Genomic DNA, 19,552 nt, shown 5'->3' with positions numbered 1-19,552 from the left:
GGTCAAAGAAAAGAAAGAAGAAAATGGGACTTCCCTGTGGTCCAGTGGTTAAGACTCCGAGCTTCTGTTGCAAGGGGTGTGGGTTCAGTCCCTGGTTGGGGAGCTAAGATCCTGCGTGCTGTGTGGCATGGCCACAAAAAGAAAAATCCCACCTTGGACACCTTGCCTTCTTGTCCCCATCAGACCCCAGGCATTTCACCTTCCCCCAGGCTGTTAGACTCCATGAGGCAGCAGTGGTAGGGCTATGGATGGCCCCAGTGGGGACCATCTATATGGACCACCCCATATAGATGGGGACCATCTATATTCAAAACCCTATAAGATTGATTTGATGGCATCATTGACTCCATGGACACGAGTTTGAGCAAATTCCGGGAGACAGTGAAGGGCAGGGTAGCCTGGCATGCTGCAGTCAATGGGGTCGCAAAGAGTCAGCCACGTCTGAGTGAGTGAACTACAACCCATCCTATTAGAGAGGGGGCTCCTAGAAGTGTGGGGAGCAAAGGAGAGTGCTGGTCCCAGATACCCCTGCTCTATTCCCACTTCTGCCCCATCTCCCCTCCTCCCTTCACCCTCAGACTTCCTGAAAATGTTGGATCTTTTCTTTCCTGGGATCCCCCTATAATCTACTCATTACACAGCAAAACATGTCACTCCCCTACTTAAATTCTCCAATGGCTTCCCATCACCCTTGGGAAGAAGCCCAAACTGTCCCCTTTGTTTACAATGCCCTTCTCTCAAATCCTGGCCTGGTGGGTTCCTTACACCTCTGGACTTGGTACAGATGTGGCTATATCTTCGTGGACTCTTTCCCTGACCACACCCAATCTAGAAATCAGGAGAGAGCCGCTGTCAAGGTCGTCTTCTAACTCTCACCATGATTTTGTTTTTTCACGGTACTTATCAGTATCTGAAATTATCGTATTGATTTGTTTACCAGGGTACTAGGGTGGCAGCGGGGGAATGCGGTAGTTCAGAGCATGGGAAGTGGTTTACATGAACACTTCCCGGATGTGCAACCTTGAGTAAGTTGGTTAACTTCCCTGAGCCTCACTTTCCTCATTTGTGAAGTGGGCATGGCAATAGCGCTGTTGTTGTAGGTCTGTCACAGGGTCAGGGAGATGACCGGCACGCCACAAGGGCTCAATAAATGTCACCTGCTATTATGATGCATTGGCTACGATCTACAGTTTATGATTATTGTCTCCGTGGCCTAAAACAGGGATGGATGAACCCGAAAGTAGATCTTCACCTAGAGCGAGGGAAGCACTTTGCAAACAGCCCTCTGGTGGAGGGAGCACCACTTTTGGAAGTGACAAAGAATGCCCTGTGCAGTGAGTAGCAGGAAGAGCACTTGAGCAAGAGTCAAGAGACCTTGGTCCTGGGACCTCCCTGATGGTCCAGCAGTTAAGACGTCATACTCTCAATGCAGGAGGCCCAGTTCTATTCCTGGTTAGGGAACTAGATCCTGCATGCCCCAACTAAGAGTTCGCAGGCCCCAGTGAAGAACCTGCTTTCCGCAGCCAAGACCTTTGCTGTTCAGTTGCTCAGTCGTGTCTGACTCTCTGGGACCCCATGGACTGCAGCATGCCAGGCTTCCCTGTGCTTCACTATCTCCCAGAGTTTGCTCAAACTCATGTCCATTGAGTTGATGATGCTATCCAACCATCTCATCCCCTGTTGCCCCATGGTGCAGCCAAATAAATTAATTTAGAAAAAAAGAGAGAGACCTTGGTCCTGGTCTCAGTATTGCTGCCACTTTGCTATGGGACTCTACTGAGTCCCTCTACCTTCTTGGGCCTCAGGCTCTTGAAATAGAATGATGGGTTGAACTGAGTCATTGTTCAGCTCCCTGCCAGCTTCCAGGGGGTCCCTTTATCCACTGTAAACTCTTCAGAGTTGGCGACACGTGGTGCCTTCAACTCCCTCAGCTGTGCTTCCTAACAGTTCAAAGTTCAACGGGGAGAGTTGACAGTAAAATATTCTCGGCTTAAGCCTTTGAACCCAGAGACAGAGCCTCAGCCCTGGACCTCAGATCTTCTTTCCACCCCTGTCCTTCCCTCCCCTTCAGCCTCGCTCATTTATGTATTCGAGCCCCAAGGCAGGGAGGAAAGCCAGCCCTGCCTGAGCCACACCATGGGCTGGGAACAGGCATGAAGGCCTTGGCCTGAGACGGGCAGGCAGGCTGTGTGTGCAGCTGTAGGTACACACGAGCATGTGCCCGTGCATACTGTGGGTCTCTGTAGTTATATTTTAACTTGTTCTCGTTCTCCTCTCATGAGTGGCAGGACTTCGATTCACTAGAGGAGAAGGTAATAGGATGGCAGGGCTGGCATTCTCTAACCTCTACCCGAGGGAAGAAGTCACCAGTCAAATGAGATGTTAGTCTCTAGGACTGTCGTGGGGCTAGCTTCTTTGGTCTGCCCGCCCCCCAACTATGCCCATGATCCACCAGGACTTGAGGGGGGAGGGGGAGGGGAGGGGTCACCTCTGGGACCCAGAGGGCTGGAGCTTTTGCACGGGGCCAGGAGGGCAGCAGGCCTGGGAGCAGGTGTTCCTGGTGATGGCTTCATGCTGAATCACTTTGCCAGTGCTCTCCACTCCTTCCTGGAGCTGCCTTTCTGCTTACTGGGTCAGTCCAGGGGACTGGGTAGGCGGCTGGGACGATCTCCAAGTTGGGGGCTGTCCCCTTCCTGCCTCCATCTTCTTTGTTTCAGAAGTTGAGCCCCCACACCCCACACCTGTCTCACCTGGGATGCTGTGTCTATCTCCCCGTTAAAGTTCAGGCTTGGCCTTCTGCCTGTCTCCCTTTCCCTCAGTGCCTCCTGGAGCAGGTGGCTGTAAAGGGGAAGGTTTCGGAAGGCGGGGCTTGGTCTTTTCCTGTTGAGGGAGGAGTCTGTGCCTTGTGTAACGACGTGTGGCCTGAGCGGGGCTTGCCCTAGCTGGGCAAGGTTGGTTCCCTGGGTGCAGGGAAGTCTACACCTCTCTTCTCTGATTTCTCTCCTCTAAGTTGAAGACCCACTTGCTTTTCCTTTACTGTTTATATGCCCTGACAATTGTTCCACTGGGTTGTGGGTCTTTGCTAGAGACCTGCAGAGTTTGAGTCTGTATTCTGGAACCAGACTGCTGGGTTTTGAATCCTGGCTCTGCCACTTACTAGCTCTATGGCCTTGGGCAAGTTGCTTAACCTGTTTGTGCCTTAGTTGCCTCACCTATAAAATTAAGATGATATGGGAAGAATTTTTTTTTTTTAGAATGAGAATTTTTAAAAATATTTATTTATTTGGCCGTGCTGGGTCTTAGTTGCAGCATGTGGGATCTTTTAGTTTTCTTCTGATCTGTATGCCTTTTATTTCCTTATCTTGCCATTTTACGCTAAGACTTTCAGTATAACATTGAAGCAGGGTGGTGAGAGCAGACATCTTGCCTTTTCCTTTCGTAGGGGCCAGGTGCTCAGTTTGTCATCATTAAATATGATGTTGCTGCTGCTGCTGCTGCTAAGTCGCTTCAGTCGTGTCCGACTCTGTGTGACCCCATAGATGGCAGCCCACCAGGCTCCCCCGTCCCTGAGATTCTCAAGGCAAGAACACTGGAGTGGGTTGCCATTTCCTTCTCCAATGCATGAAAGTGAAAAGTGAAAGTGAAGTTGCTCAGCCGTGTCCGACTCTTAGCGACCCCATGGACTATAGCTTTTTTGCAGATGTCTTTGATCAGCTTGAAGGAGTTGATTTTTACTCCTAGGTGGCTGGAAGTTTTGTCATGGTAGATGTTTTGTCAAGGTTTTTCTGCATCTATTTATATCATTAAGTGATTTTCTTTCTTCAGCCTTTTAGTGTGGCAAATTACATTAATTGATTTTTGAACCACTCTTGCTTTCACAGAATAAACCCCACTTGATTGAGGGGCATTATGTTTATTGCTGGATTTGACTTGCTAATATTTAGTTGAGGATTTTTTTTAATAAGTAATGGTCTGGGTCCTTTTTTTTTTTAATAATTTTATTTGTTTACTTTATTTTTGGCTGTGATGGGTCTTTGTTGCTGAGGGAGCTTTTCTCTAGTTGCGCACAGCAGGGGCTACTCTCTAGTTGCGAGGGCCAGCTTCTCATTGCGGTGGCTTTTCTTGTTGCAGAGCAGGGGCTCTAGGGTATGCGGGCTTCAGTAGTTGGGGTGTGCGTGCGTGCTAAGTCATTTCAGTTGTGTCTGACTCTGTGTGACCCTGTGGACTGCAACCTGCCAGACTCCTCTGTCCATGGGATTCTCCAGGCAAGAATACTGGACTGGGTTGCCATTCCCTTCTCCAGGAGATCTTCCTGACCCAGGGATTGAATCCGCGTCTCTTACGTCTTCTGCATGGGCAGGCGGGTTCTTTACCGCTTAGCCACCAGGAAAGCCATAGTTAGGGCACGTGGGCTCATTAGTTGTGGCTCGCAGGCTCCAGAGCACAGGCTTGGGATCTTTTTTTTTCTTTTTAGTTGCAGCATGCCAACTCTTAGTTGTGGAGTGCAGGATCTAGCACCCAGACTAGGAATCAAACCTGGGCCCCTGCCTTGGGAGTGCAGAGTCTTAGCCACTGGACCACCAGGGAAATCCGTAATGTGAGAATTTAATGAATTAATGCACCAAAAATAAAACAGAACAGTCTTTGCTACATATTATATGTTGTATACATGTTTGGTTTTATTATTATTTATCTGGAAACTTTATATGTGAGGGACATCAGCCCTTTATGATATGAGTTGCACATATTTTAACACAGTCCTCCATTTTTGTTTTTACTTTTTATTTTGAAATAATCTGGACTGATATGCAATCGTCAAAAATAATGGAACTCTTGTATACCCTTCATCCAGTTCCCCCCAGTGGTAACATCTTGCACGACTATAGTACAGTATCACCACCAAGAAACTGACATTAATGCAATCCGCTGACTTTTTTTTCAGGTCCCATCTTTTTAAGAATTTTTCACAGTTTGTTGTGATCCACACAGTCAAAGGCTTTAGTGCAGTCAATGAAACAGAAGTATATGTTTTTCTGGAATTTCCTTGCTTTCTTTATGATCTCTGTGATCTATGCCATCTCCTGCAATATATATATATACATACATATATATCTGTAATACTTTATATGTAATATATATATATATAATACTTTGTTGGAGATGTCATTTGCAAATATAATCTCCCAGTCTGTAGCTGTCATTTCATGGGCAATATTTGTTATTTCTTGCTTTTTGATTATAGCCATTCCAACAGGGGTGAGGTTATTTTTTTTTTTTTAACAATGCAGATATATATTTTTTTAAGTTTATGGGGTTAGAGATTTTAGTGTAACTCAGAGCATATCATCACTCCATTTAAGATCTTCTCAAGGCATCCTGTAGCATTTAGGATGAAATCCAAACTTCAGTGTCTGGCCAAGGCGCCTGCCCTCCTGCCTGGCCTCAACTCTCCAGGTGTCCCTTGCGGTCATTTCCGCTGTGCTTGGCTAGTCTCAGTTTATTTCCTCTTGCAAATGCTGACTGTTCTGCTTTGAAAGTGGTTCCGCCACATTCTTCACTCGCTTGCTCTCATTTCTTCTTCAGATTTCCTGTCTACCTCAGAGAGAGGTAGCTTCCCTGAATCCCCGCCATCCCCCCCACCCCCATCCCCTGGGCTTTGTTCAGGGCCATGTACCAGGGCTCATCTGGGTGCGCGAGGCAATAATGTTTGGGGGAGGGAAGGAAGACTCAGGCGGGAAGGACATCCCCACTGCGTCCTAGCCTGCCCACCCAGTGAATTCAGACTCCCACCCTCCCGGGTCCTGTCTCTGGCTTCTCAACTGTACTCCCTTTCCAGGCTGTGCTCCCCTCCCCAAGGGAATGGTTATGACCCAGGAGCCAGTGAGGAGAAGCAGAAAGCTGGGGGCTTCGAGGAAGAGACAGAGGAGAATGAGCAGTGTCCTGAGCGAGCTGCTGACCCCCGATCTCTGACCCACTCCATAGAAGTGGGGGTTAGGGTGTGACAAGGGAGAAACCCAGGTCTGATGTAGACGGGAGTAGGAAGTCTGGAAGGGACTCCTCATCCCTAACAGCCCACCTAGATTTGTTATTTTCCTCACCACCCCACCTTTCACCTGAGGCCCCACTGAGATGTGCTGCTCACCTCTCTACCCTGTCAGCAGCTGTGACTTGACCTCTGTGTCCTTGCCCCCAAGGACAGGCTTCCTCAGGGGGCTTGCCTGGGCAAAATCTTCAGGCAGCACTGACCAGGTGCCCGAGCACCTGTGTGGCACCACCTCTCCTTTCTCCTCTGCGGACCCAGTGGCCCTGCCTCTCTCCTGCCCTTCCTGCAGCACCCAAATGTCCTTCCTTTTCCTAGACCCTGAAGGTCATCCAGGAGACCCTGGAGCCAATCAGAGAGAAGTCAGGGGAACTTCCTCTCCAAAGTGAGGGGCAGTGTAGGAAGGAGGGGTCAGGTGAAAGTTGCTCAGTCATGTCTGACTCTTTTCGACTACATGGACTATAGCCCGCCAGGCTCCTCTGTCCATGAATTTCTCAGGCAAGAATACTGGAGTGGGTTGCCATTCCGTTCTCCAGGAAATCCTCCCAACTGAGGGATCAAACCCATGTCTCCTGCATTGCAGGCGGATTCTTTACCGTCTGAGGTCAGGACCGCATGAGGAATGGGCTTCTCTAGTCTCTCTTTATGAACTCTCTGGGAAGAAAAGCTGGTACCCAGCAGAGTACTGGTTCCCAGAAAAGCCAGTACCCTGAACTCAAGCCAGTGTGGGAGGGGGGCTACAAACCGCCTCCCACACCCCACATCCTGCACCTCTCAGGCTCCAGAGAGTGCCTGGTTGACGTCTAGAGACAGAACAAGCCCCTGAGAAGGGATAACTAGCAGTGCACGGGAGGCCTGGCTAGTCGAGACTTTGGATTCAGAAAGACCTGGTTCTGAACCTGCCCTTCCTATCTATGTGACCTTGAGCAACTGAGTTAACTTGTCTCAGTCTCACTTTCCTTATCCTGAGAATATGGTAAATATTTATTTCACACAGCTGCATGAATGTGAAGTGCCTTGCACAAGGGCTTGGTACCCAGTGAATCAACAACAGGTGGAAACTCTTCTCCAGAATGTATCATTAAAGAAGTGGTACTCGAGTGTGGTCCTAGACCAGCAACCTCAGCATCCCCAGGGAAAGGTAGAAATGCAAACTCTCAGACCCTACACTCCAGACCTCTGGAAATCAGAAACCCTGAGGGTAGGGCCCAGCAACCTGTTTTAACAAGCCTGCTGAAGTTTGAGAACTCCTGCCATTTGAATGGGAATGTCAACATTCAGATTCTGAAGCCTAGGAGACATCAGAACCACCTGGAAGCTTGTTAAAAGTTCACATTCCTGGCCTCAAAGCCAAGGGTTAAGGTGGGACCTGGGAATCTATATTTTAACCTGAGATGAGTTTGATGGGGGACCTTGCACCAGAGGCCACCCTGAGGGAATATCACGGAAAGCGGTTCGGGACATAGCTGGCTCCAGCCTGCGGAGCTGAGGGCTCCCCACGGGTAGAGAAGGGGGATTTCTAGCTGGAGAAGGGAGGAATCTGGACTTTACCCCGAAGTCACTGTGGAATGGGGAGGAGGAGTGTCCAATGAGGGAAGGTCGTGCCCTATGTGGACACCTGCCCAACTCTGACGTCACCCTAAGAGAGGGCGACGCTCCGTCCGAAAGGGGCGTGGCTCTGGGAGGCGGGGTCTCTCCCGCCTCCGCCCAGGGTCTGGTCGGACGTGCCTCCTCGTTCGGTGGGTGTGGGTGGGAAGAGGCCTGGCCAGAGGGAACCCAGCGCTGGGTGGGGGCCTTGCGGGGGTGGGGGAAGAAGGGGGCGACAGAGCGGCGGCGGTGGAGGCGGAGCGCACTGGACGGCTGGCCACCCCGCGGTCCTGAGCTCCAGGAGGCGCTGCGGTGCGCGGACGCCGTTATCCCCGCGGCGCCACCATCGCCCTCTGGCCGCGCCTTCCTGGGCCTCTGGATTGAGTTCCCTGCCTCCTGGCAGGGATGGCGGCGGGGGTGGGGTTTCATGGCGGTGTCCGCGAACAGGAAGGCCTACCTTCGTGAACCCCTGAGCCTGGACCGAGGGCCTGTCTGCCCCCCAACCCCAACCGCCAGCCCCGACGGCCTTAGCCGATGGAGGATTATGGAGGAGCCCCTACCCCGTACCCTTAAATACTCAGGCTCAGCCATGGTGACACGGGCCACTGGCGACACAGGTTTTACAGGACAGTTAATTTCTACTTAAAACAGTTCCTCAACAAGCTAGTGAAACCATGTCCGTGGATCCAGGAACAGTCGGCCTCTCTCCTGCCTCTTGTCAGCTCTCCGTGTCCGGTTACTATTGCCAGGTTCACCACCATTGAGGCACTTGTCAAGCGAGCTTTGCGTCGCTTTATTTAATCCTAAGGGAACGTCAACTCGCCCTAGAAGCATCCTCCCCATTTTCCAAATCAGTAAGTGGTGGCTTAGAGGGGTTCAGTAGCTCCTGCATGTTTCCAGTTAGTGACACTGGAGGGGAAGCAGGTCTGCCAGGCGAGTGCCCTTATCACAGACCACTGCTTTCACCACCTCTCTGAGCTTCCTCCTCCATCCCTCACGGTCACCCCTTGCCACTGTGCAGGTTGTATGCTGCACAACTCCACAGTCCACCAATATGTAGAACCTTTAGAGCAGTAAAGAGCTTTGAGGAAGGGACACGGTTTTCTCATTTGCACAAAGCAGGCTTCGGGGCTGGCCTGCTGTCCCTGCAGCCATCACCCCACGTTTCTTCTTCCTCTCCCTGGCACAGAACTTGTTGCTGGCGGAGGATCGGACCTCTTCCACTCCTTAAGCTCTCATTGCACCCAATTTATGCTGCTAGGGCTTTCATTCCTGCCAAGGAGCAGCGGATCTTCAACATCCAGTGTGCCCAAGACCTGCCACTTCTGAGCTGTATCAGGACACCTGCTGCTTCCTGCTGTGTCTGATAGACCTGGCTGGTGTGGGCATGCGCTCTCTACCCGGTTAGCCTGAGCTGCTGCTGCTGGGAGTGAGGTTGGAGGGGGCTGGATGGGGAGGCCACCATGGGGGAAGAGGGTGCATGCTGGAGTCCTGGGGAGAGTGGGAATCCTGGGTAGGAGAGAGGAAGGGGCTGGCTGCAAGAGATGCCAAGGAGAGGGGACTAGCCCCAGAGTGGTGGCAAAGGACTGAAATCAGGGGTGTGTGTATGATATTGGGGGATATTGTCTGAAACAGAAGCTGCCCAGAGATAAACTAGTATAGTCTTCACCATCCCCCCACCCCCCATTTTACAGATGAGACTTAAGCCCAGAGAGGAGAAAGGGGGTGTTGCTGGGCTGGGGGGTGGTGGGATTCTCTGACCTCTGGCCCCAGGCCCAGTCCTTTATGGGATGTGAGTCCTTCCTACTCCTCTCCCTGTCCCCCAGGAGCAGACTTTGGACCTGGGACTGTGGAGGTGGTCTGAGTGCTGTGGTCACAGCACACTGGTCACTGGCGTCAAAGGCCTCTTTCTTCACAAGTTCACTTCCTGCTGGACTACCCAGTCCCTGCCTGCAGCCCCCTCTATGCCTTCAGCCAGGAACCAACCCAGCCTCAACCCTTTGTTGCCAAAGTAAACAGTGTTTCTTCAGTCTGGGGTGCCAGCAGGAAATGTACTGGGCGTTGAGGGGTTTTCTCAGGTTGAAGGACTGGCACTGTGTGTGTGGGGGGGGAATAACCTGTGGGGAGGGGGCTGGGTCCTGATTCCTAGGGCTGTCTAGCAGTTTAGGTTTTAGGAAACCTAAATGCTAAGGCCTCTGTTTCTTGAGTACCCTTCTGGGTTGCATGACAACGTGACATTTGTTGAGTATGATTGGTGACCAGCTAGGTGGTCATACTCAAAACGTTAAGATCTTGGGGGCCTCTGGATGGGCATGGCTAGACATAACCTTCCCTATCAACCTCTGCACACAGCATGCCTACCCATGGCCACCTCTCCATCTGTACTGTCATGGCTCCTGCTTCCTTCTCCCCACAGAGGCACCCACAGTTATTCCTCTGTGATCCCAGTACCAGGCTTCCCTCCCCAGTGCCTCCAAAGATCCTCCTGTCTCCCACCACCTAGGCTTTCTCCTGCCTTGGGCCTGGTTTTCCTTGGCAATGCTCTGGGGCCTGGAGAAGCCCTCAAAGGAAGGATGATCCTTCATGGCCAAATCTTTCCCACCATAGAGCCTCCAATCCTAGCCCCCTAGGAATGGAGATGCTCTAAGGTGTGGATGAGATCCTGGCGGATGGTGGTCTGAGCCTGAGGTGCAGCCCAGACCTTTTCTTCAGCTGTATTAGTTTTCCAGGGCTGTAGTAACAAATTGCCACCAACTTGGTGACCTGCAACAACAGAAATTCATCCTGTCAATGTTCTGAGCACATTTAAGGTAGGCTAGGCTAAGCTATGATGGTCAGTAGCTTAGGTTTAATATATGCATTTTTGACATATTTATCTCAACATAACCCCCTTATAAGTGGAGGAAGATCTGCAGTAGAGGGAATGGGCATAATTTCTTTTTCCTGACTTTAGCTGGAAATCCTTTTAGTTTCCCCCTATTGAGATCCTTGAAAACTTTTGTAAAATACGGGTAACTATCCATTCTATCTGATCTTCCACAGCATTTCTTGGGAAGACAATGAATGGGAAAACAAATGAAAAAATGGTACACAAACATTTCTGTTGACCGTTAACCCATTTTGGGAGAGCCTCAAAAGTCTTGAACGCAAACTACTTTTACCCAAGAAGAAACAGAGGCTCAGAGAACTGAAAGGGTCTGCCTCAGAGAACATGAGGGAAGGAGGTGAGAGCTCCCATCTTCTGCCCCGCAGTCCAGAGGTCCAGGGTAAATCCCCCGAGCCTTTTTTTAAAAAATGGTACTCAACATAGATCTTTATTTTTTATATAGGTGAATATTTTTTAAAATTATTTATTTTAATTGGAGGCTAATTACTTTACAATATTGTAGTGGTTTTTGCCATACATTGACATGAATCATGAGTGTACATGTGTTCCCCATCCTGAACCCTCCTCCCACCTCCCTCCCCATCCCATCCCTCAGGGTCATCTCAGTGCACCAGCCCTAAGCGCCCTGTCTCATGCACCGAACCTGAACTGACAATCTATTTCACATATGGTAATATACATGTTTCAATGCTATTCTCTCAAATCACCCCACCCTCGCCTTCTCCCACAGAGTCCAAAAGTCTGTTTTTATATCTGTCTCTTTCGCTTTCTCGCATATAGGGTCATCGTTATCATCTGTCTAAATTCCATGCTGCTAAGTTGCTTCAGTCGTGTCTGACTCTGTGCGACCCCATCGACGGAAGCCCACCAGGCTCCCCCGGCCCTGGAATTCTCCAGGCAAGAACACTGGAGTGGGTTGCCATTTTCTTCTCCAATGCATGAAAGTGAAAAGTGAAAAAGAAGTCGCTCAGTCATGTCCGACTCTTAGCGACCCCATGGACTACAGCCTACCAGGCTCCTCCATCCATGTGATTTTCCAGGCAAGAGTACTGGAGTGGGGTGCCATTGCCTTCTCCGCTAACTTCCATATATATGTGTTAATATACTGTACTGGTGTTTTTCTTTCTGACTTACTTCGCTCTGTATAATAAGCTCCAGTTTCATCCACTTCATTAGAACTGATTCAAATGCATTCTTTTTAATAGCTGAGTAATATTCCATTGTGTTTATGTACCACTGCTTGCTTATCCATTCGTCTGCTGATGGACATCTAGGTTGCTTCCATGTTCTGGCTATTGTAAACAGTGCTGCGATGAACATTGGGGTATACGTGTTCTTTCAATTTATAGATGAATATTTTAGCGGACTTTCGAAAAGGAAAAAGTCACAAAGGGCCATTCACCCAGGCCACCACCTAGGAAGGACCCTGGCTGGAGTCAGCGAGCCACGACCTCACTCACACTGGGTCTGGTCAGAGTAGGGAGGCGATGGAACACCCGGAGATGCCGTGGAGGCACGGAGTAGGAAGGTCCAGTGCAAGGGCGCTTGGCCATTAATTAAAGATGTCCCACTTAGTGCTCTGAGAAGGAGGACTGACACAGTCCGGATTCGAGCAGAAGTCAGGTGGTGACGACTGGACAGGGGGAGGAGGTTGTAGCGCGTTTCAAAATGGAAATGGTCCTAAAGAGGACCCGTAGGGCTTCCGCGGGTTTGCGCTCTAAAACCCTGGCCTGGGGGGCGGGGTGAGGTGGTGTAGGCGGAAGCCCTTCGAGAGGCGAGGGAGGAGACAACGGAAATGACGCTTAGGCGCACCAATAGGGCGGGCCAGGAGTTGGTCTCCCCGCCCCCTTAGGTGGGGGCTGACGGTTTCCGGTAGCGGCGTCTGAGAGGGTGGGGGAGAAGAGGTGGCGGTTCCGTGACCCTTAGCCCCCAGCGACCCCGCACCCCTACAGACGCCGGAAGATGATGGTCTATAACGGGTCACAGCTGGAGTCGGTGGAAGGGGGAGAGGCCGTGGCGGTCCCAGGGCCACCCCCAGAACCCCGCGCTCCCGAGCCTGGAGCCCCGGTGCCGGAGCCCGGCCTGGACCTGAGCCTGAGCCTGAGCCCACGGACCGAGAGTCCCGGACGCGGACGGCCCAACTGCAGCCCGGGACGGCGGAAGGGGCGGGCGGACCGGCGGGGCGGGGCCCGCAAGGGGCGGCAGGTGAGCTGGGGAAAGCTTGGCCGCCAGGTCGCTGACGACCCCCCGGCTCACCCCTTCACCGCCCCGTTCTCTGCTCCCAGGTCCGCTTCCTCCTGGCGCCGCCTTCCCCGGTCCGGTCCGAGCCGCCGCCGGCCGCCGCCTCATCGAGCGAGAAGCCCGAGGCGCCACAGGACTTGGGGGCGCCGGTGCAGCAGAGTAGCCTGGCCCTGAGCCTCGAGCTGCAGGCCGCGAGGGCCGCAGCCGGGGGCCAGTTCGATGCCGCGAAGGCCGTGGAAGAACAGCTGAGAAAGTCATTCCAGACCCGCTGCGGCCTGGAGGAGAGCGTGACCGAGGGTGAGGGGGGCAGGCGGCCGGCCGGGCGCGGGAGCGGGGGTGTGCGGCGCCGCTCACCTCCGCCCCTCCTGCGGTCTCAGGGCTGAACGTGCCGCGCTCCAAGCGGCTCTTCCGAGATCTGGTGAGTCTGCAGGTGCCGGAGGAACAGGTTCTGAACGCCGCGCTGAGGGAGAAACTGGCGCTCCTGCCGCCGCAGGCCCGAGCCCCACCTCCAAAGGTGAGGCACTTGGGCTGTCTCCCCTACCACCCCCCCACTCCCTGCCCCGAAAGGCCAGGGATTCAGTTCCCCTTCCCGAGTACAACCTTGTTTGTGCTCCAACAGGAGCCACCTGGCCCAGGGCCAGACATGACCATATTGTGTGATCCGGAAACATTATTTTATGAATCTCCACACCTGACCCTGGAAGGTCTGCCCCCGCTCCGGCTTCAACTCCGGCCCCGCCCTTCAGAAGATACCTTCCTTATGCATCGGACACTGAGGCGATGGGAAGCGTAGACCGGGGCGGGGGGGGGGGGGGGGGGGGCGGGGCTCCCTGGATTGCTAGTTCGTATTTTTTGGTGTTTAAACTATTTATCAGAATAAAGTGGTTTTGCTAATAAATGGGACTCTCTTTGGGAGCCTTAACATGGGGTCAAGACTCAGGTTGGAAGCTGTCAGAAAGTCGTTTTGGCCCCCTTTTAAAGAAACTTGGTAGTGATGAGAAGAAGAGCAGGCAGGTTCTTGCTAAGTCGTGTCCGACTTTGGTCCTAAAAGTGCCTTCCCCTGGTTCCACCTTCAACTCCATGGTTAACTCTTCCAAAGTCAGCCTGTGCCCAAAGCTTCCACAAAACAAATTTTGTCAGTGGGTTTTTTGGGGGAAGGTAGATGGCTTCTTCAAAATTCACATTATATTCCCTTTTCGTGGCTTAGGGTTTTCTCTATACTCATGTGTAAATAGCAACCCACTCCAGTTGCCTTGCCCGAAAAATCTCAAGGACAGAGGAGCCTGGGGGGCTAGTCTGTAGGGTAGCAAAGAGTGGGACACAACTGAACACATGTAGAGAGGGCTCACTGGCATTCAACAGTCTTCCCAACCACTGAAAAAAAAACCTGTTCTCTTCCTTAAGACTGTAGTTTGGGCAGAGAGGAAGCACAGGTTCTGCCAAGAGCCACTATCTCTGTTCCCTCAAACTACAGTGTGCCAAACACAGGTGTGGGGGCCGCTGCCCTAAACATCAAGTTTATTGTGCTGTTCTCACATTCTGAACCCAACCACCTCTCCCAGTGGGGGACAGCAGAGGGAAGGATTTTCACAGTACCTGCATGCCTCCCCACCGACGTCCCCCTCTTAATCCTCAGCCCATGTATCCGTGGTCTGTTGAAACGCAGCTCAGGACAAGGGCCGAGGAGAAATGAGTCTCTCTCCTTGGGAGAACAGGAGGAAGAGGCCAGAGAACTTGATACCCCCCACCTCCCATGCCCTAGGAGAACAGAGGGCAGCAAACAGTCCATGCCATCCAGCCCAGTGGGCTGAGGGAGAGGAAGATGATGGTTCCAGCACAGCTGGGCTTGCTGCTTAGGTGCCAGAGGTGTAGGGAAGAGGCTGGGGCTGCAACACAGGAAAAGCTTTCTCTGCAGATCCAGGAGAGGAAACTATTTTTGGAGCCAGAAAGGAAAGACCTTAAGATACTTTCCTCTCCCCCTAGGTCCTTTGGAGCAGCAGGCAGCTTCTTCACACTTTCTGTTCAGGGGGCCACTTAGTGGCTGGGGGACTGGGCCTTGTGGAACAGGTACACAGGACGCTGGAAACCTGAGGGAAGAGTGTGCACTCAGTAGGGGCTGGCAGGGCCTCCAGACCCCAACACTGGTCTGCACCCTGCACCGGCACCGGCCTCCTTTCCTCCCCGGACAAAAGAAGCCAGCCTTACCTCTGGAGGTGTTGTTGGGTGTGGCCACGAGCTCATAGCTGGAGAAGCCCACCTCTGGGGATGTCAGGTAGGAACTGAACTGCTCTGGCTTCAGCTGAATTCGAAAGTAGTTCTTGTAGATTCTTTCCTAGGGAGAAAGGTAAGGGATCACTTCAGCTTATTGCCTTCTTGGCTGGTGAAGGCAGGCCCACCCAGAGGGGCCTTTTCACCTTCTTCAAAAAGTCTCTCTGCTTCCTTGAGGTCTTCTTTGCCTCAACTAAAGGAAAGACTGCCCCAGTTTCTACAGAAACCCCCACTCACTGTGAGAGTCTTTCTCCGGCCGTAGGAAGACCAAGGCTGGGGCTCCAGGACTAGGATGCCCCCAGGACGTAGGTGCCGATAAATCCGGCGAAACATGCGCTTCAGCCCCTCGTCTCCCCAGTTGAGATGCACCCACTTGGTGAGGCTGAGGCAGAGCACCACATCATACTCGGGTTTCTGGGCCTCCACCAGCTCGTCTCGATCCAGCACATAGTTACCCTGAGGGTGAGAATCGGGGGTGAGGACAACAGAGGTGAAAAAGAACCATCGCCCCATCTCAACCCACTGCGCAGCCTCACTTGAGTCCTTAGCCAGGCTTCCCTGACACTCCTCAAAACAACTCCCAAATGGTGCCTGCCCTCTTTGAGTCTCATTTTCTTGCTCTGTATTGGTGTTAAGCCAATCAAACATAGAGCTTGAGTAATTTTAAATTAAGCAAATTATCCACAAGGCAATCAAAGCTAAGTTCAAATTGCAGAGAAAGAATGCTGGGGTTCTCCAAGGATCCTGTCCAGTACTTATTCCCCACAGGCATTTAAGGTGAGAGATTCAATGTTCTGCAGAGGGGCCCAACTCAGGTTGAAAGGGAGACCTGTGGGTTCCTTCCCTAGGTTGGACTGTCAAAGTTTCAGGCCTATTCCTTTTTTCCAGAGAAATGAAGACCTCCATCTCTCAGGAAACCTAGATGATTAGCTCATTACCACCCCTCTGCAAAGTCCATTCTTCTGGGTGTAACTGAACACACTGCCAACTATTCCTGTAGGTGGACTAACTGAAGTATTGGGGACCGATGTGCAGTCAGGGGACAGATACTTAAGACTTGGTACTCTCCTGCACGGTTCCCCATCCCACCATCTAGGGTCAGTGTGGTGATGATCTAAGACCAAGTCGCTTGGGTTCCTGGCCACCCACAATCAACTGTGTGGGTAACGCAAATGAGGTCCCTATCAAAGGGCAGAACATAATTAGCCAGCCACTAGCCTAATCCTCCTCCCCATCCCAAGACATGGAATGTCTGACACCCATCCCTTCAGGCACCTACAGAAGCCTGGAAGACAAGTTTTCATCTGGACCACATCCCCCAGTGAGTATGAGCAGCAGCCTCCAAAGGAAAGTGGATGGATCTAGATTACAATACTGTCCAGGAGCAGAGCAAAAGCAAGCTGCCCCTATCCTGGGGCTTGTCATGAGCAAGGACTCCAGGTACAGCCCCTGCCTTTCCAGGTTATATGAGGGCAGATACAACCAAAATGGAATCAATTGCAGACTCAGACCATTCTCTTGAGGACCTGCCTTCTCTAGGGAGGGGTGCATGCACAGGAACCCTCTGGGTCATAACCCTCCTGGCCGTGTTCTCATTCACTCTCATCTTCATGCCTGACCCCTATCCCAGGAGCCTGGGGACCCTCTTACCGTGACGAAGACAACGTTGTTGGGGAAGACCGCTGTGTCGGCTCCATCCAAGGGCACTTGGGGTGCAGCGATGGGACCACGGCTAGCTGTCAGCGAGGCTGGGAAGTAGCTCCTTTTTCGGATGGCTGTGGCCCCTTCCTCACTCTCTGCTCCTGGGTTCCCCTCAGAAGTCTGGGGTGGCAGACGCAGCTCTTCAGACAGGTAGTGTCGGATGTTCTGGCGGGCTGAGTGGATGAGCTGGGCATCGATATCCAGGCCCACCATGCGGGATGGGCCCCACTTACAGGCAATGCTCAAGGTCAGGTGGCCCACATTGCAGCCCAGATCGAGGACGTCCCGACCCCGAAACCACTCAGGCTTCAATACCCGAAGGCGCCCATCCTCACAAGAAGGATTGCGGTACCCATAGTACTTGCAGTAATTCCCATACTGGAACTTGCACTGTTGCTTTTTGAAGGTTGCAGCAGGTAGTGGCTGGAGGTGGTGGCGGCCCCCCCCACTCCCTCGGCCTTTTTCCTTGGAACCCTGGCCTCCACCCCGAGCCCCTGCCTCTGACTTGCTGGAAGTCCTGCGTCGTTTTCGATGTCGAGAGGAGGAAGACGGGGTTGCAGAGGTAACTGAGGCAGCTGGAGGGGCTGAAAGGGAGCCTGAGGGACCCTGGAGGGCAGATGGAAGGGGAGACACGACCTCATCCCTGCAGTTGATGGCTGTGTTGAGTTCATAGGGTTGGGGGGCGTCCCGGTTCTGGCCCCCTTGCTGCTGCGTGGTGCCCTCCCCGTGGAGTGAGGAAGTGAGGGGGGTTGTGGGCAGCGCGGAGTGGCTATCATTCCCTCCCGTTGCCTGCTGCTGCTGGTGGTGGTGCTGTCCCCGGTGTCTATGCCGCTTCCGACCAGTCTTGAGTGGCGAAGCAAGGACAACTTGGGCCTCATCAGTGCACGTATTGAGACTGAGAGGGTCTGTAATATCTTTGGGGATGAGGATCTCCACTGGATCTCGCCCCTTGGCCGGAAGCGGGGATGACTTAGGGGTCTCCGCATTGAGTGCACGGCTCACTTCCTCATCCAGGAGACTATTCAGGTTCAGGGGATCAAAGATATTGCCCCCCAGGAGGAAGTTGGAGGGTAAGACAGAGTCACAGTCCGAATTAACCCGCCTGCGTCTCTTGAAGGCCGGATGTTTGAAGCCTCCACCACCTCCCCCTACATGACAGCTATTTCTCCTCTTGCCCCCACCTCCCCCTGGGGGCCGGTGGGGCTGATAGCCATTCCGGGGTCGAGGAGGAGCAGGGGGGCCCAGTTCTGTTCCGCCTCCTCCCCGTCGCTCCTCCCCCACGTCCGGGGGAGCGGCTCGCCCGTGCGGATCCGACAAGCAGGCCTCCCCGTGTGACTGCGCCTGGGGGCCGCCCCCTCGTTGCTGCTGCTGCGACTGACCGCCTCGAGGGGTGGATGCAGCCCCGGGGCTCTCCTTGCCGGCCCCAGAGGCCGGGGATCCCGCCGAGTGAGCGCGCGGGCCCGGCGCACGCTGCGTCCCGCCGCGGAGCTCCCCGGAGGCGGCCTCTCGGTGCGGTTGCACCGTGGGGCCGCCCCCTCCGCCCGACTCATCTTTGAGCGGCGGCGGTGGGGCCGGCACCAGAAACGGCTCCTTCTCCGCCGCCATCTCGATCATTTCCTCCCCTTATTCCGTTCCAGTCGAGGGCAACCAGGGGGGCACCGGGGGCTTAACCCCCCTTCCTAGACCACGCTCCCTTCCCCCCCTCCTCCCCCGAGTGCGCGCGCAGTGCTGCTCGTCTCCCTTGGTCTCGTGCCCAAGCGCCTCCCCGGAAAGCTCGCCCCACTCGCCCGCGAGACCAAAACAAGATGCCCGCGAGACCCGAACAACTCGAGGACTCAACCACGCGTGCGCCGACCCCTTTCTCCTCTACCACTACCGCTCCGGCGCGAGCGCGCACGGCTGGGGCGCGTTCCTCTCTCCCCAGAATCACGCATGCGCACTCTGCCACCACCCTGATTGCGCGCGCATCGGAGTACGAGCCAACTTAACGGCTCCGGGAGTTTAAATATAGCCCTTCTCAGCCCGCCCCCCACCCCCAGAAGCCCACCACCCCAAACTGACACCCTACTTCCCTTCGCAGCTATGTCCGTCCCTACTGATATCCTTTTGTCTCTGCCGCGCGATCCCACCCACCGTAGGCGGGGGACGGGGAGCTGGTGTGAAAAGGTCTCCTTGACACCCGACCCTTGTTCCTGAGGAATGAGTCTCAGCGGTCTCCGCCCGGCTCTAAACCCAGCAACCTCCCCACCCCGCCTCCTTCCTCCCCCTAGCGGGCAGCGCCTGCGCACACCCTTTTGGGCTTGCGCGGGTAGATGCAGCACGTGCTGGAGATGACGCCCCGCCCTCCGTGCTAGGGGCGGGGACTGTTACGTTACTTCCTCGGGTTTGGAACACGCAACATGCGTCAGCACGATTCGGAGGGGCGTGGCTAATGGGCGTGGCGGTCCTTATAAATTATTCATTACCCGGTTGCCCCCCAGTGCCCACCTATTTAGAAAGGCTTCCGAGGGAGCGTAGGGGTGCACCTAAAAAGGAGAGGAGGGGAAGGAGCGGAGCATACTGACCGTCTTCCTACGAACTGTTCTCAGTATAACACGATAGATCATTTTAACTCATCCCCCCCTGGAAAATAGTCTCTGCTGAACTGGAAAAAGAAAAAAGAAGCACTAAAACAGGCGATGTTGTCTTAACTTCCTCTTCCCCCTAAATGGCCGCGTCGTTCTCTCGCTCCTCTGCCGTCCCCCCGATCGCGATCACCTGGGGACACCACGCCCTCCTCTCCGCCTCCACACCCACCTCCCTAACACCAACGCCTCCGCCCACCACCC

General features: G+C 53.5%; 2 protein-coding genes and 1 long non-coding RNA gene across 6 annotated transcripts; 2 read left to right on the top strand and 1 right to left on the bottom strand.

Annotated features, from left to right (window-relative positions):
- Positions 1-7,710: 7,710 nt before the first annotated feature.
- LOC102406855 lies at positions 7,711-11,169 on the top strand. 4 transcript variants are annotated; one of them, XR_006548379.1, is made up of 5 exons: positions 7,711-7,779; positions 8,889-9,061; positions 9,454-9,638; positions 10,670-10,851; positions 11,110-11,169. It is a non-coding gene; the product is annotated as an uncharacterized LOC102406855 (long non-coding RNA). The 4 variants fall into 4 exon arrangements; XR_006548381.1 differs by lacking the exon at positions 7,711-7,779 and adding an exon at positions 7,833-8,481; XR_006548380.1 differs by lacking the exon at positions 7,711-7,779 and having other exon boundaries at positions 7,835-9,030.
- Positions 11,170-12,373: 1,204 nt separating this feature from the next.
- Positions 12,374-13,932, top strand: PPP1R35 (protein phosphatase 1 regulatory subunit 35). The gene is made up of 4 exons (XM_006046492.3): positions 12,374-12,719; positions 12,800-13,052; positions 13,133-13,269; positions 13,375-13,932. The coding sequence occupies exons 1-4, from the start codon at positions 12,477-12,479 to the stop codon at positions 13,546-13,548; spliced, it is 807 nt and encodes a 268-aa protein (XP_006046554.2). The 5' UTR covers positions 12,374-12,476; the 3' UTR covers positions 13,549-13,932.
- A 312-nt stretch (positions 13,933-14,244) lies between these two features.
- On the bottom strand, positions 14,245-19,530 carry MEPCE (methylphosphate capping enzyme). Its single transcript, XM_006046493.3, has 4 exons — positions 16,674-19,530; positions 15,261-15,479; positions 14,961-15,087; positions 14,245-14,842 (listed from the first exon to the last, which is right to left on the bottom strand). The coding sequence occupies exons 1-4, from the start codon at positions 18,336-18,338 to the stop codon at positions 14,790-14,792; spliced, it is 2,064 nt and encodes a 687-aa protein (XP_006046555.3). The 5' UTR covers positions 18,339-19,530; the 3' UTR covers positions 14,245-14,789.
- Between the last annotated feature and the right edge of the window lie 22 nt (positions 19,531-19,552).

The sequence above is a fragment of the Bubalus bubalis genome, chromosome 24 (assembly GCF_019923935.1).
Source record: "Bubalus bubalis isolate 160015118507 breed Murrah chromosome 24, NDDB_SH_1, whole genome shotgun sequence".
NCBI classification, from domain to species: domain Eukaryota; kingdom Metazoa; phylum Chordata; class Mammalia; order Artiodactyla; family Bovidae; genus Bubalus; species Bubalus bubalis.
This window is presented reverse-complemented; position numbering and strand designations above follow the sequence as displayed.

Coding starts and splice junctions, on each gene's coding strand:
- PPP1R35 (XM_006046492.3), top strand. CDS start 12,477: ATGATGGTCTATAACGGGTCACAGCTGGAGTCGGTGGAAGGGGGAGAG. Junction 13,053..13,132: donor GGAGGAGAGCGTGACCGAGG/GTGAGGGGGGCA, acceptor CTGCGGTCTCAG/GGCTGAACGTGCCGCGCTCC. Junction 13,270..13,374: donor CCCGAGCCCCACCTCCAAAG/GTGAGGCACTTG, acceptor GTGCTCCAACAG/GAGCCACCTGGCCCAGGGCC.
- MEPCE (XM_006046493.3), bottom strand. CDS start 18,338: ATGATCGAGATGGCGGCGGAGAAGGAGCCGTTTCTGGTGCCGGCCCCA. Junction 15,480..16,673: donor ACAACGTTGTCTTCGTCACG/GTAAGAGGGTCC, acceptor TCTCACCCTCAG/GGTAACTATGTGCTGGATCG. Junction 14,843..14,960: donor ACCCAACAACACCTCCAGAG/GTAAGGCTGGCT, acceptor CTCTTCCCTCAG/GTTTCCAGCGTCCTGTGTAC.